The sequence below is a fragment of the Eptatretus burgeri genome, chromosome 3, assembly GCF_056783735.1.
Source record: "Eptatretus burgeri isolate ZD-2024b chromosome 3, Ebu_testis_v1, whole genome shotgun sequence".
Lineage (NCBI taxonomy): Eukaryota > Metazoa > Chordata > Myxini > Myxiniformes > Myxinidae > Eptatretus > Eptatretus burgeri.
This window is the reverse complement of record NC_140963.1, coordinates 27,294,607-27,309,105: the sequence shown is the minus strand read 5'-3', so window position 1 is coordinate 27,309,105 and position 14,499 is coordinate 27,294,607. Positions and strand designations below refer to the sequence as shown.

Genomic DNA, 14,499 nt, shown 5'->3' with positions numbered 1-14,499 from the left:
TTCCAAGTGGCATTTAATGGGGCTGAGTCAGGGCCGTTCTTTTGCGACACTACCAGGAACACGTTTTTATGTGAACGGGGGGACCAAGCTGGCCGTTAGCTCTCCGAGCAGAGTTTGACAATTGTAGGTGAGAAGTTGTGACTGCTCATGATGGACAAATCAGAGAAGCCACACTCTTTCAGAAAGGTTGTCCCAAAGACTTTGCCAGTGACTTACAGGCATAATAAAGCATGGATGATTAGTGCTTTGTTTGAAAAGTGCCTGAGAGGTTTGGTTTTAATAATGCAACATCAAAACCAGCATGTTTTGCTGTTCATTTATAATGTTCCTTGCCACCCGAGGGTAATGCCGAAGAAGGTGATACTTCAATTCTTCGCAGTGAACACATCAAAATCCCAGCCTGTGGATCAGCACATTATTGAAATGGCAAAACTGAAGTTTTGGAGGCGGCAGCTACAATATCTAACATGAGAGATTGAGAAGCACAAAGGAAAATTCAGCAGCGAACCGCTCAGATGTATATCGATCCTTGATGCCATTTGTGGGAAGAGGTGGAAATTTCGAGCATCGATAAGTGCTTTTGCAAAGTGCTTCATTGTGACCAATGCGCCAACTACAGACGACTGTGAGGATGATTGGTCACATTCATTAATGGAGAAACTTGCAAATGAGCTCTTTTGTTGCAGCTTCCAGGACTTGTCTGAGCTCGAGAGAGATTTGCAGGCCCGTGACAATCAAATTAAAGACTGGTCACAGCCTGCCTTGGCCATGTTGAAAAACAGTACCGACGTGAATAAAACGACACCGCCGTGGAAGAACGAGACCCGGGATATGAACCCAAATCTGCGTCCACAGTCGATGCACATATTTACATGTCAAAGTTGAAGGTTTTCACCCTGAAACAGGGAAACGCAGCAATCCTATCTCTGCCATGAGTCTCGAGGAGATGGCAACATTTGTGAGCATTTAACAGCTTGTTCCAAATAAACTGATAAACCTATTTTTTTTCTTTCAGAAATTGATATGTTCGGGATATCCACAGACCGAACTCGACTCCACGATTATCTTGATTCGTGTCTTCTGATCTGTTTACTTTCTGAAATTAACTTGGCATTTTTCAAAAGTTAAAGTGATACTTCCCATATGTTGATCATCACAATAATGGGTGTCTTCATGTGTTGTTCTTTTTTGATAAAGCCTTCTTTGAAATTCTTTGTATCAACTGCTGTGTTTTTTGATTCATGAAATCATTTCATTGTGTCTGTGTCTTGTTTGTGTGGGCACATATCATCGTCAGTATGGCTTGGGTTTCTGTTTTCCGCTTGCGTTGACAGACAATGCTCAGCTTTTCTGGAAAAACAACAACAGAAATTGTTAAGGCCATTTTCCCTGCGAGAGCAGGGGTTAGCCTTGCCGCCCCCATGACGATCTTCTCCACTTTACCCTTATTTTCTGCATCTCCCCTTGTTATAACCCCTTTACCCGCATTTCTTCTTCCACCGCCTTTAGCCAAGTCTTTGTCGGTCTTCCCCGTCCTCGACTTCCTTCTACATTCATTTCCATCACTCTTCTCACACAGTCACTTCATCCTTCCTCAACACATGACCCGACCATCTCAACCTGTTTCTCTTCACAACATCCATTGCAGGCCCTATTCCCATCATCTTCTGCAATTCATCATTTATCTTCCCCTCTCTCAACGATATTCTGCACATCCACCAAACCATTTGCATTTCCACCCTTTCCAGCCTTCGTTGCTGCTCTGCGTTCATTACCCATGTCTCACTCCCACAGATCATCACACTTTTCACACATGTAGCATACACCTTTCCCTTCAACTTCAATGACACTCCCCTCCTCGTCAGCACACCATTCAGTTCCCGAAATATTCCACGAGATAGATGGCTTTAATCAGAATTTTGGGTAAGGATGGTTTGACAGGCCTACTTTATGTAAAAAAGGGTGCTGAATCCAAAAAAAGCAGTCTTATTGACCCAACTCAAGACAAAATGACCATTTTAACCCTTTTTGCCCATATATGACCATATTCGGTCAAATTATTTTGGTAGGTGGGTTTAATCAGAATTTTGGGTAAGAATGATTTGACAAGCCTATTTTAGGTAAAAGTGTGCCGATTCCAAAAAAGCAGTCTTGTTGACCTCGCTCAAGACACAATATCCATTTTAACCCTTTACGGTAAAATTATGACGATATTTGGTCAATTTCTATTGGTCCGCGTTTGGATGTTCTGAAGGTGTGCACATCGTTTGAATTGCATCACATAATATTATGTTCTGTTCATGATAATCATGACATATAAATATATATGATAAATGTATAATGAAGAAGTAACCAATTGGCCAATCGCTTTGTTCAGTTTTTGGCCACCAGTGGTCAAAAGTTTGAAATTCCATGTTGGGGCATATCGCATGTTTGCATAGTGTTTTCGAGCAGTGTGCAAAATCAACAATGATGTTAAGACTAATTGTTTTAATTTGTATTTTCATTTTCTGTTTGCAGGTGGCAGCACCTCCTTGAGTGGCTCAGATGATATAACATGTGCTTTAGGCCTCCATCTTACTGTGCAGCTGACAAGACAGTTAATGTTTTTGGGACATGCTCCGTGAGGAACGACCCAGGAAGTTAATCCTCATCATGGCTGATGGCGGAGAGGTGCCGTTGCAGTGTGTTGCATGTGGGTGATACAGAGCATGGTGGTGATTCAGTGACTCATTTTACTAAACAGACATGGGAAACGGCAGGCGACATCGCTCAATCCAGTATTCAATATCAGAAGAGATCAAAGTACCTCGTTATATGTGAATCCATTAACTTTGAAGCTGAACCACTGCCTCATTATGGATTTCATAGTGACTGTTACAGCAAATTCATGGCTTATCAGACACAGTCAAAAGAAAAGAAAATATTTTCTGATGAACATGTTACTGTTGAAACACGATCTACGGTGGAACAGCCCCAGTGGCAAATATCTCAACTACTGGTGTGCTGAAGAAAAATTGTATTTCCTGCAATGGTCCGGACCGTAAGCATTTCCCCAGTGGTTTTGAAACACTATCTCCATGTGAAACTCTACAAGTACAGGACAGTATTTTAAATGCTGCAAGGCAACTGAACGCCAAAGATTTCCTTCGTGAATATGAGCACATTGACTTCTCATAGCCAAGGAAGTCAATTACCACAACACATGCAGAGCAAGGTATATTGCTAAAGGTACCAAGGTTCAAATAAAAGAAAAAGGTTCAACGTACGCACAGAGACGAGAATCTGCTTTCTTAAGAATAATTTCATATATCGACTCCGAAATATTTCTGAAAGAAATTTCAAAGAAATTGGTTGATGTCAATCAAACCTTCATTGAATTTCTCAAAGAAGAGGAGGGGAGGGAAGACCCAACCTCTGAACCATACAATCTTTTGTCCAAAATCAAAGCACATTATGGCAGCAAGCTTTAGGTTGATCAAGAAAGTAAAAAACAAGGGACCTATCTTTCTCTCACAAAGGATGCTATGGACAATGAATTAAAGAATGTAGCTTTGTTCCTCAGGGGGAAGATCCAGAAGCTCCGAGAGAATAAATTCCCAAATCCAATCACAGTAGAAGCAATCCATGATGGTCAGTCTACAAATATACCTACTGAAATATCAGAGTTCTAGAGGATTCAGTACACCGGCTCAAAAGATGACACCAGTGAGAGAGTGGAGCGGTATATTGAATCATCAGCTGAGGATGATATCTACAAAACTACTAATGGAACAGAACCAGGACAGAATGTTGTTGTCCATGCAACAGACACTGATGTCATGGTCATTCTCCTGTATCATTCAAGACAACTCAAGTCCAATGTGTGGATGGACCTTGGACATTCGAGTGATAACACTCGAAGGTATGTCCATATTACTGTGCAAGCAAACCACCTCGGCCCAGTTGTTTGCAAGGCACTACCAGGTTATCGTGCTCTGACAGGATGCGACTACACGTCGCCCTTCTTCAGGAAGGGAAAGGTGAACCCATTGAAGAAAGCTCAGAAGAGTGCTCGTCATCTCGAAGGCATCAGCATGCTCGGAGAGACAACCACCTTTGATGATGACTCCAGCCTTGTAGAAAGATATGTGTGTTCACTCAATGGTCAGGGAGCATTATCATCCGTGAATGACGCCAGGTTGAAAATCTTCCTACAGAAATACAAACCGACAGATCCAGACAGTCCATTGGAGAAAATAAAGGGACTTGATGCAGGCATGCTCCCACCCTGCAAAAATGTTCTGATGCAAAAATTGGCACAGCGAAATTACGTGGCATATCTCTGGAAGTACGCACATCTCAGAGATCCACGAGAGAACATTCAACCCACAGATCACGGCTGGAAAGAGGTCAACGGAGATTTTGTACCACTCTGGTTTACCGGCAGTCAGATGCCAACTATTCTTTCTAAAACCATGGAACCAGAAGATGTCACAGATGGAGATGGAGATGATGATGACAATGATTGAATTACTGATGATGATTCAGAGGATGAAGAAGACAGTGATGATGATAATGGAAATGACGAATTGAATGTGGTAAATTGAAAGGGTAAATGGAAAGCTTGCAAATATCAATATTTGAAATATTGATATTTCCCAGAACAATATTCAACACTGGGGCATGTTTTAATATTTGGCCAAAAACTGGCCAAAAATAGTTATTTTGTCTTACATAGGGTCAATAAAACTGCTTTTTTGGTAATCAGCACCCTCTTTTACCTAAAATAGGCTTGTCAAATCATCTTTACCTAAAGTTCTGATTAGACCCACTATTTGACGGAATAAGGGAATATTTGGCCAAAAAGGGTTAATGTTGTCATTTTGTCTTGATTGAGGTCAATAAGACGGTTTTATTTGGAATCGGCACCCTTTTTTACATAAAGTAGGCTTGTCAAATCAGCCTTACCTAAAATTCTGATTAAACCCTCCTACCCAACGTAATTTGACCAAATATGGTCATATTTGGTCAAAAAGGGGTTTAAAATGGTCATTTTGTCTTGAGTGGGGTCAATAAGACTGCTTTTTTGGATTCAGCACCCTTTTTTACATACAGTAGGCCTATCAAACCATCCTTACCCAAAATTCTGATTAAAGCCATCTATCTCCGAGGGTAAAACTTCTTCCATGCACATCTCACTTGAGCAACCGTCGCCGAGTCTGATCCACCTTCTCCATTCAGCATGTCTCCGAGGTAGCAAAATGTTTTCACACCTTCCAGCTTCACGTCATCTCCATGCTCCAACTCAACATTTCCTCCATTTTCAACTCCCACTCTGCACACACCTTACACTTGAATGTAGCTGCCACACTGGTTAACGACCCTCTCACCCCACTACATTTTCGATGAACCCATTCAGCACACATTGTACACTGATCGGAGTTCACTCCGACACCTTTCCTGCACACAGCACACGGCCACTTCCCAGTCTTTTCCACTTCACCACATGCTTTCCCACTTGCCATCACCTTCGTCTTTCCGATATTCACCTTGAAACCTTTTGCCTCCATACATTCCTTCCACTTATTCATCTTTTCCTTCAGTCCATCCATACTCTCTGCAATTAACACCAGATCATCTGCATACAACAACTCCCATGGTAAACCCTCTGCACTCCGAGCCAACACCTTCATCACAACTACAAGTAGTAGAGGACTTTGTCCCGACCCCTGGTGCACTCCTACCTTCACCTCAAACTCACCACTGTTCCCGTCCTTCGTCCTTACAGCTGTGCGTGCTCTCTCATACATGGCCATCACTACTCTGATCAACCATTCCTCCACTCCTAACTTCCTCAATGCCCATGTCACAACTTCACGTGGAACCCTATCAAATGTTTTCTCCAGATCAACAAACCCAAAAAAACAACTTCTTCCTCTTCTCCATGTACTTTTCCTGCAACTGCCTTACAATAAAAATTGCATCTGTCGTTCCTCTTCCTGGCATAAATCCAAACTGCATTTCTTCAATCTTTACCTTCTTCCTTATTATATCCTCTTCTCCAACACCCTTTCCGATACCTTCATTCCATGCTCCAATAATTTTATTGCTTGATACGAGCCACAGTCCAAATGGTCGCCTTTCCATTTATACAAAGGGACAAGGGTACTCTGTTCCCAATCCACCGGAATGCGGCCTTCTTTCACCATCAGATTACAAATCTCTGTCATTCGCTTCACACCCCAAATTCCCGCTGCCTTCAACATATCTCCCACAACTCTCGTTGGCCCTCCTGCTTTTCTACTCCTCATTGCTCTTATCGCTTTCTCAACTTCCTTCTCAAGTCTCAGATTGTCAGGGATAAGAGTATTTTAGCTTGGTTGGAGTATGTGACCACTTGTCTTCAAAGTCCACGTCTTGGGATGCCCTTGAGTGGCCGTTGAAACCAGGTGTCACTTCAGATCGTGATTCCACTTTATAATATACTAACACAGATTTAATGTCATTTGTGTGGAAACTGTCAAACTAAGATGTGCTGATGTCACATTGGTCTGTTGTGGGTTATTTGCATTTTGTTTGTGAGAGTTTGGGAGTGGGAGAGGTGAGGGTTAGGAAAGGGGGAGACTTGGGAAAATGTTTCAACCTTTGGGGTATGGTGAATTATTGTTGGAAATTGGAAACATTTTTGGGGTTTTTGGTTCAATGAAACACCTCGAGTGGAGTGGTGGGGATCGGAAATCATAAAAAAATTTCTTTCTTTAGCTAATGTTTGTTTGAGCTTCGTTAATAGATGGAGGCATTAATGGATGTTAGAATCATGATATTTGCCTGAAATATTTCAAGACCAATTGAAATGGAGCTTGGGAACAGGATTCTACAGACCATTTTCTCGAGTGCTTTCCCATAAACATAGGGAAATTATGCATGTATTACATTATGCAAATTAGAATGGCACTCGGAAGAGCACCAACCTCCGCCAGGCTGAACAGTTTATATTTGGTATCCCAATGAGAGGTGGGATCTGAATCCGGACCTGAACCAAAATCTAATCGGCTTGTTGTTGTTCCCTAACAAACTCATCCATCTAGTTTTGTCACAAGTCGTCCGCAACTTTCAAAGATATCTTGCTCTTTATAGTTTTTGGTCTCATCTCTCAATGGTGAAGAATCGGTGAAACAAATTCTCGTACCTGGATTCAAATCTCCACCAAAATTGAGTCAATTAGTCCTTTTCATACACGCATAAGGTCCACAAAGTTTCTGCAGAATCCACCCACGACCTTTTGAGATAACATGCAATATCGTTTTTAGCCCCATCTCACAATGGTGAAGAATAATTTAAAAATTAAATAATCCTCGTATTAAGATCTGGAATCGGATATTCACCAAATTTGGAGCAATTCTTCCTGGTGGCATTCCCAACCTGTCCAACAAGTTTCATGTGAATCCACCCATAACCTTGTGAGATATTGTGCTATGCAGTATATTGTTTTTGGCCCAATCTCTCAATTATTGAAGAATCAGTTTAAAATTTTTTCTCAGATCTGGATCCGGATTCAGATCCTCACCAATATTAAGCATTGCTGTCCTTGGCCAGTCAACTACACACACAAATGTTTTTTTTAGAGCAATTGCTTGAAAACTGTCGTCAAAAATCATGTGACAAACAAACAAATGAAAAATCGTGCTTAAGGCCCAGTCACACCTTGACGTTTTAGCCAGCGATGGCAACGTATTAAAATTTATGTAAAACGCTGGCTAACGTTGAACTTTTGATGTTTTTTTTTTAAGATTTGGACGTATTCATAGCGACTTGGTCTTATGTATAACGCATTGGTAACGGACACAGAACGTTTCGTTGTGTTATAGATAACTTATACCAACGAATGCTGAACCTGTTGACGGCCTACACAACCGATGCCCAACGATAGTCTAACTTAGGCATAGCGCGTTGCACGCATCGCAGACGATGTCGTGACGTAGCCTATTAAAAGGCTGACGCACAACGATTCAAATCATAACTGCCGTAGAAATGGAAGTGACAACATCGCGGTCACACCTTGGCGATCTTGCCAGCGTATGCCGACCTAAGAAAAATGTGTCTAAAACGTTGGGGCACGTCAAATACGGTATGAGTAAGTTTGGTATACGTGAGTACAACGCTAAAGTACGCTATCATACGTCGTAGTAAGTAGAGTACGTCAAGAAATTTTAAACATGTTCAAAATTTTACGACGTACTCGGTGTATGACACACGTTCCGCATGCGATGGGAATAAGTTGTACACACGATATGCGGACGCTTACTCACGTCCACAAAGGCAACTTATAAGCTACTCATAAGTCGAAACACGTCGCGGTAATGTCTTTTTTACGTGAAACTTATTTTTAAACTTATGTCTGACGTGCTTTGAACCAATTCTTTACGTAGTCCCAACACACATCGACGTATGTAGACGTATTCCAATGACGTCTTCCGGTCGACAAAAAAAATAAATGAACGTGTTTCTAGCTTACAACTGCCATATAAAGACGTGTTCCCAGCGGTTTTGGGAATTGGTATATAAAAATGGTGTTCATAAAAGGGGAACCCAACAGTGTTTTCGAGTTCCTTTTTGAGTCGATGTCCATGTCAGCAGTAACAGTATTAGTATCAGTATCAGTATTAGTATTAGTATTAGTTTGTTCATGTTGGCAGTAGTAGGTGTGTGTGAGGGGGAGGGTGTTGGTTATGATGGATCCTCCTTGCGTCCGCGTGTCCACGGGTAGGAGACATCTTTGCACCATTGTTCGAAGTTCTTCGCGGCTAATTTTTTATGGGGCTTTTTCAACAATGAGCGATGGCTTGTTTTTACGATTTAGGTCTATTTATAACGGCTTGGACAAATACACAATGAACTAATAATGTGCATAGAGCGCTTCGATAACTTATAGATACGGTATACCAACGAATAATTATCGTGTAGCCGGCGTTCACAAACTATGCCCAACGATAGCCTAACTTATCCATATCGTGCGGCAGTTTATCTTTGCCGGTGACGTGGGGTTTGCTATTCATAGGCTGCCACTCAACGATTTAAATGGCTGCATCTCCACCATTGAAAGTAGATGCTTGCACTCAACAATTGGATTTTTTTTTTTACACTCAATGACTTTTAAACGGTACCACTCAGCTATTTTCATTGTTTACAATGAACGATTTAAATTGCTGTCACTTGCCTTTGTTTTTTGACGCTGGCGCTCGGAAATTTTAATCGTTTCTATTGAACGTGCTAAATCGCTCAAACTCCACTATTGAAAGTAGACGCTTGCGCTCAACAATTGGATTTTTTTTACACTCAACGACTTTTAAACGGTACCACTCAACTATTTTCATTGTTTGCAATGAACGATTTAAATTGCTGTCACTCGCCTTTGTTTTTTGACGCTGGGGTTTGGAAATTTGAAGTGTTTCTTCTGAACGTATTAAAACGCTCGAACTTGACTATTTTAAATAGACGCTGCCGATGGACAATTTGATTCATAGCCAAGCTAGACATCGAAGTGTGAACATCCTCGTCATGCTGAAGAAAAGTTTGAAGAATGCTGCAAATAAGTGTCCTGGCCGTGGCCGTGGACGCTGACGCAAGGACGATCCATTATACCGACGTCTTTCAGCCTATGAGTAACTTAAAAGTAACGTCTGTCGATGTGTGGCAACGATCGCGTAACGTGCCAACAACATGTTAATCATAGGTTAGAAATAAGTTTCGGGTACGCGAAACATTACTTCGGCGTGTCTCAACTTATGATTAACTTACGAGTAGCATGTGTTGACGTCTGTCAACGATCGCAGACCGTGCATACAACTTGTGGCCAGCGTAGCGGAACGTGTGAGTCATACGCCGGCATACGTCGTGAAATTTCGAGCATGAAAAAATTTGAGGACAACCAAAAAGTACAACGTTTAAAGCCAACGTACAACGACGTATGGCAGTGTTTTTCAGCGTGCTCTCAATGTTATCAAAACTTACCCATAACGTATTCAACGTGTGCCAGCGTTTTAGAAAAAAAAATTCAAAAATCGGCATACGTTGGCTAAAACGTCAAGGTGTGACCGGGCCTTTAGCACGACACTTGGCGAATTAGTTGACCTTTCCGTGTGGTGGTCCAAGCTGTAATGTCATGGAAGGTGTGGTGTTTATTTGTTCGTACATTAATAAAATGACGCGACGTCACAAATAATAATTGTCAGACGCGCGTTGTCATGGTAACGGCAGCAGATTCAAAATTTTCACAACTCATTTAAAGCCACCATGTGACATTCAACAACTTATCATCGGTGCTTGTTGCCTTCATTCTGATCGTATAAAATATTTGAAAATACCTCGGAACATTGCTTTTCAACCAGCTTTACGATCCTGTTATCAGGTTTGAAATATGTTGTAAAACAAAAATATGTATTTTATATGTGTGTTTTTCCTGTTTTGGGTGACCCTGACCTTGACCTTGGGTCAATTTCGATCAAACTTTGTCCACATGTTAATATTACATGCATAAATAGACAGTATACATTTCAATATAATAAGCGCAAAACTGTTTGAGAAATAGCCATGTGTAATTCACAAAATTACCCATTGGTTTATAATGGGCGATAATATAAAGTGATGCAGAATCCAGATCCTGATCTTGAACATCACCTAATCTCACATATCTTTTTGTACTGTGGATGTCCATCAACTGTAAAAAATTTCATCCAAATCGGTTAAGAATTGTGACCTCTAGAACGAATAGAATTTTTTTTAAATCACGCCAATAGCTAAAAACTTTGACGTCATGCGCTTGCGAAAACTGTGCATAATTTGTACTAACATGCATTTTAAAACATTTAGATATTCCATTGAAGTTTGTTTTGGCGTCAACAGGAAGTCGCTACGACTTCAGGTCACTGAGTTATGTCCAAAAATGTGTTTTCACGTTGTGCGACGTCACGTCGTGACATTTAGTCTGATTAAGTCGGGGTTTGGACGTGGACCGTCTCGGGTGGATTGCCTATCAAGTGTAAAAATTAAGAACGACTGGTCCAGCCGTTTGGCCTGTAGACGACCGGACAAACAAACAAACCAACAAACGGAACAGACCACCATACTTGACAAAATCGAAAATTTCACCAAGTAACAAACAGACAGACAGACAAACACGACAAACCAACACACTTGACAAACAATTTTTTTTCGCCAAGTAACAAACAGACGGATGAAAACACAACATCCGTCCATCTTCGGTGGCTGAGGTAATTATAAGGAGTGCAAATGGTATTTTGCAAGTGTTTTCAACTCAACTAATAAATAAGCCTGCTGTTGGCTTAACGATAAAGGTGACTGGCTTAAGATCCTAGGGTCTTGAGTTCAAGCCCCTGCCGTGTCAATGAATTAACACCAGGTGGGTTGACTCAGTCTGTTAACCTTCCGAGGTCGGCAAAATGAGTACGATCTTACTGGTCATGGGACATTGTATCAGCGACACATCCCTGCCCCCAGAAAATGATGCAGCCAAGCCAGCCACAGGCTGCATGTGGATCTGAATTAATAAATAAATAATAAATACCATGTAAATAGATGCTTATTTATGGAGTTAAGCCAAACTTTTGACCTCTTAAACAACACTTTGTTGCATCTGTCTTTCTTTTGCGATGATTGTGCAACCCGTGTTGCAGGATGATGCAGAAGCAGCGCGTGGCATGCCAGTTGGGTCTTTTCTACGTGCTCCATCTGGCTCGACAGAGGAACAAGAATGCCATCATTCGTGTGCTTCCAGTTCTTGGTGAATGAATAAATTTTGCTGCATATGTGAGATGGGGAATGAAAAATATCCCTCCCCACTCCCTTGCTTTCCCAATCATGAAGGAATGGGTTCTGCACCAATGAAACACTGCACAGATGTAATCCTTTAATTACGTTGTTTTCGGCCATTGTCACGCATTGTTTCCTGCGGTGTGTGTGTTTCCCTGATACCATTCGAATCACAGTGTTGTTTGTTGCAATGAAACATTTTCAAGAGGGGGGGGGGGGACCCTTTTGACTCAAATTTATGAACTGAAAGGAAAGCTGTTCCAAATTCATGATTATTTTTCAATTTTCCCATCATTAATGGATTGGTTGTGCTGTCTTTTTGTCCTCACAAATAGGATCTCTCCCATTCATCTCGCACATCATCTGATGTGCAGTCATTTTCCAAATGTCATACATAAAGCATTGTACTGGCAAAACGAATGGTTTAATTGCATACATTGCTTTTCTTAGGGGAAAGCTACAATGATTTAGCTTCTGGAGACCTGTTCCTTCACCTGTTCACATCACATTTGACTCTCCTCATTGAAGATTTTTCTTCGGAGGATTTCTACACACCTGTATTTGATGGATTCTTGCTTCCTGCTATATCCAAGTGAGGAATTGAATGTACATTGGGCTTTACTTTGCCTGATTTTATGAAGAATACCATGTGAAGCTTCTCTTTTCACATTACTCAACAAAGTTTGATGTATATACTTGCGGGGTGTGCTTTCACATTGTGTGAGCATATGAACCGTGCTGCTCCATTGTCTCGAGTCGCTCGACTGCATTTGATTTTTCATTGATTTATATTTTCGTTTTCCGTTGCTTTCCAACGGTTCTGTGATCTTTTTGTTTTCCTGGTGTATCGGGTTCAATGTCCATCGACACACAAAATTACCGTGCTTCGCTATTGTCTCGGGTCACTCACCTACATTTATTTTTCAGTTATTTATATTTTCATTTATGGATGTCTGACGATTCTGTAAAATTTTTTCCAGTGTACTGGCTTCGATGTCTATTGGCACGCAAAATTTCAGCTTTCAACATCACCTGGAGGGTACCGATGTTTTATATCAGTCAAGTCAATGAGTCAGTGGCTAGAAATACATATATATATATATATATATATATATATATATATATATATATATAAATATATAAATATATATATATATATATATATATATATAAATATATATATATATATATATACACACACATTAGGGTGGTCCAAAAACAGCAAAAAAAAAAAAATTTCAGACGTCTCCACAAGCCTTAAATTATTCCACTATGATTCAATAACGCGCATAAATAAATTTAAGTTGATCGGAGGTGATTTAGAGGTCCCTCCATATGACGACTTTTCGTTTCATGAGTTGGTTAAGATAGGGTATGGTCAGGTACGATTACGGGTACTTCTGGATGTCCGAGGTGGAAATGGAGTGCATTTTCGAACTCTATGGGGTCGATTTACTCTAATAAATGACTGCACCGATGTTAAATTCACTACCATTTCGAAAATATGACCTAAAACAAGATTTATCATTACTGGAGTTGAGTAACTTATCCTACTCATTTCGATATTTTCTAATCTATAATTAATTTGTTGTCCGTTTAAACATTCCTGAGAGTAAATTGACCCACTGAGTTCGAAAATGCAGTCCATTTTCACCTAGGAAGTTCAGAAGTCTTTGGATTCGCATCTCACCATTCCCTAATTTAATATAATAATAACTAAATAAATAACACACATTTTTCGTGAATCATTGAATCTAAAACACTGGATGTTGGGACGGCTAGAAATAAGTTCAGGTGGGAGTGGAGACAGCAATGGAGGCGGAGATGATTGTGGTATTTGGTAAATGAGACGAAATATTCTAATAGTTTGTAATTCCATTGATTGAAAAATTAGGGTATGGTGAGATACGAATCTGTACACTTCTGAACTTCCTCGGTGAAAATGGACTGCATTTTCGAACTCAGTGGGTTCGATTTACTCTAAGAAATGTTTAAACGGACAACAAATTAATTATAGATTAGAAAATATCGAAATGAGTAGGATTAGTTACTCAACTCCAGTAATGATAAATCTTGTTTTAGGTCATATTTTCGAAATGTTCGTGAATTCAACGTCGGTGCAGTCATTTATTAGAGTAAATCGACCCCATAGAGTTCGAAAATGCACTCCATTTCCACCTCGGACATCCAGAAGTACATGTAATCGTACCTGACCATACCCTAATTTATTCAAGTCATGAGACTAAAAGTCGTCATCTGGAGCGATCTCGAAATCACCTCCGATCAAGCTCAAAAAAATTATGCGCGTTATTGGATCATATTAGAATAATTTTAAGCTTGTGGAGCAACATTCTATTTTTTTCGACTTTTTTGGACCTCCCTCATATACATATATTTTTAGCAGCGTCTCGCGTAGCGAACGCTGCTCGAAGGGAGCTCGGCCTTCTTCTCCTTCTCCGTCTCCCCGTCTCCCCGTCTCCCCGTCTCCCCGTCTCCCCGTCTCTCCGTCTTCTCCGTCTTCTCCGTCTTCGTCTTCTTCTTCTTCTTCTTCTTCGTCTTCTTCTTCTTCTTCTTCTTCTCCTTCTTCCTCCTCCTCCTTTTGGACTCGGCTCTCTAATATACAGGATCCTGATCTCCTTAAATATTGAGCAACTGTACACATCCTCGCATTGAGGGTGCCTTTTGAGA

General features: G+C 40.7%; 1 protein-coding gene across 1 annotated transcript in view; it reads left to right on the top strand.

Annotated features, from left to right (window-relative positions):
- Positions 1-14,499, top strand: part of NELFB (negative elongation factor complex member B) — a 56,048-nt gene that overhangs the window by 34,726 nt on the left and 6,823 nt on the right. The window contains exons 9-10 of the mRNA XM_085872745.1: positions 11,676-11,782; positions 12,262-12,403. Coding sequence (XP_085728871.1) covers positions 11,676-11,782; positions 12,262-12,403 — 249 coding nt within the window. The remainder of the gene's footprint in view (positions 1-11,675; positions 11,783-12,261; positions 12,404-14,499) is intronic.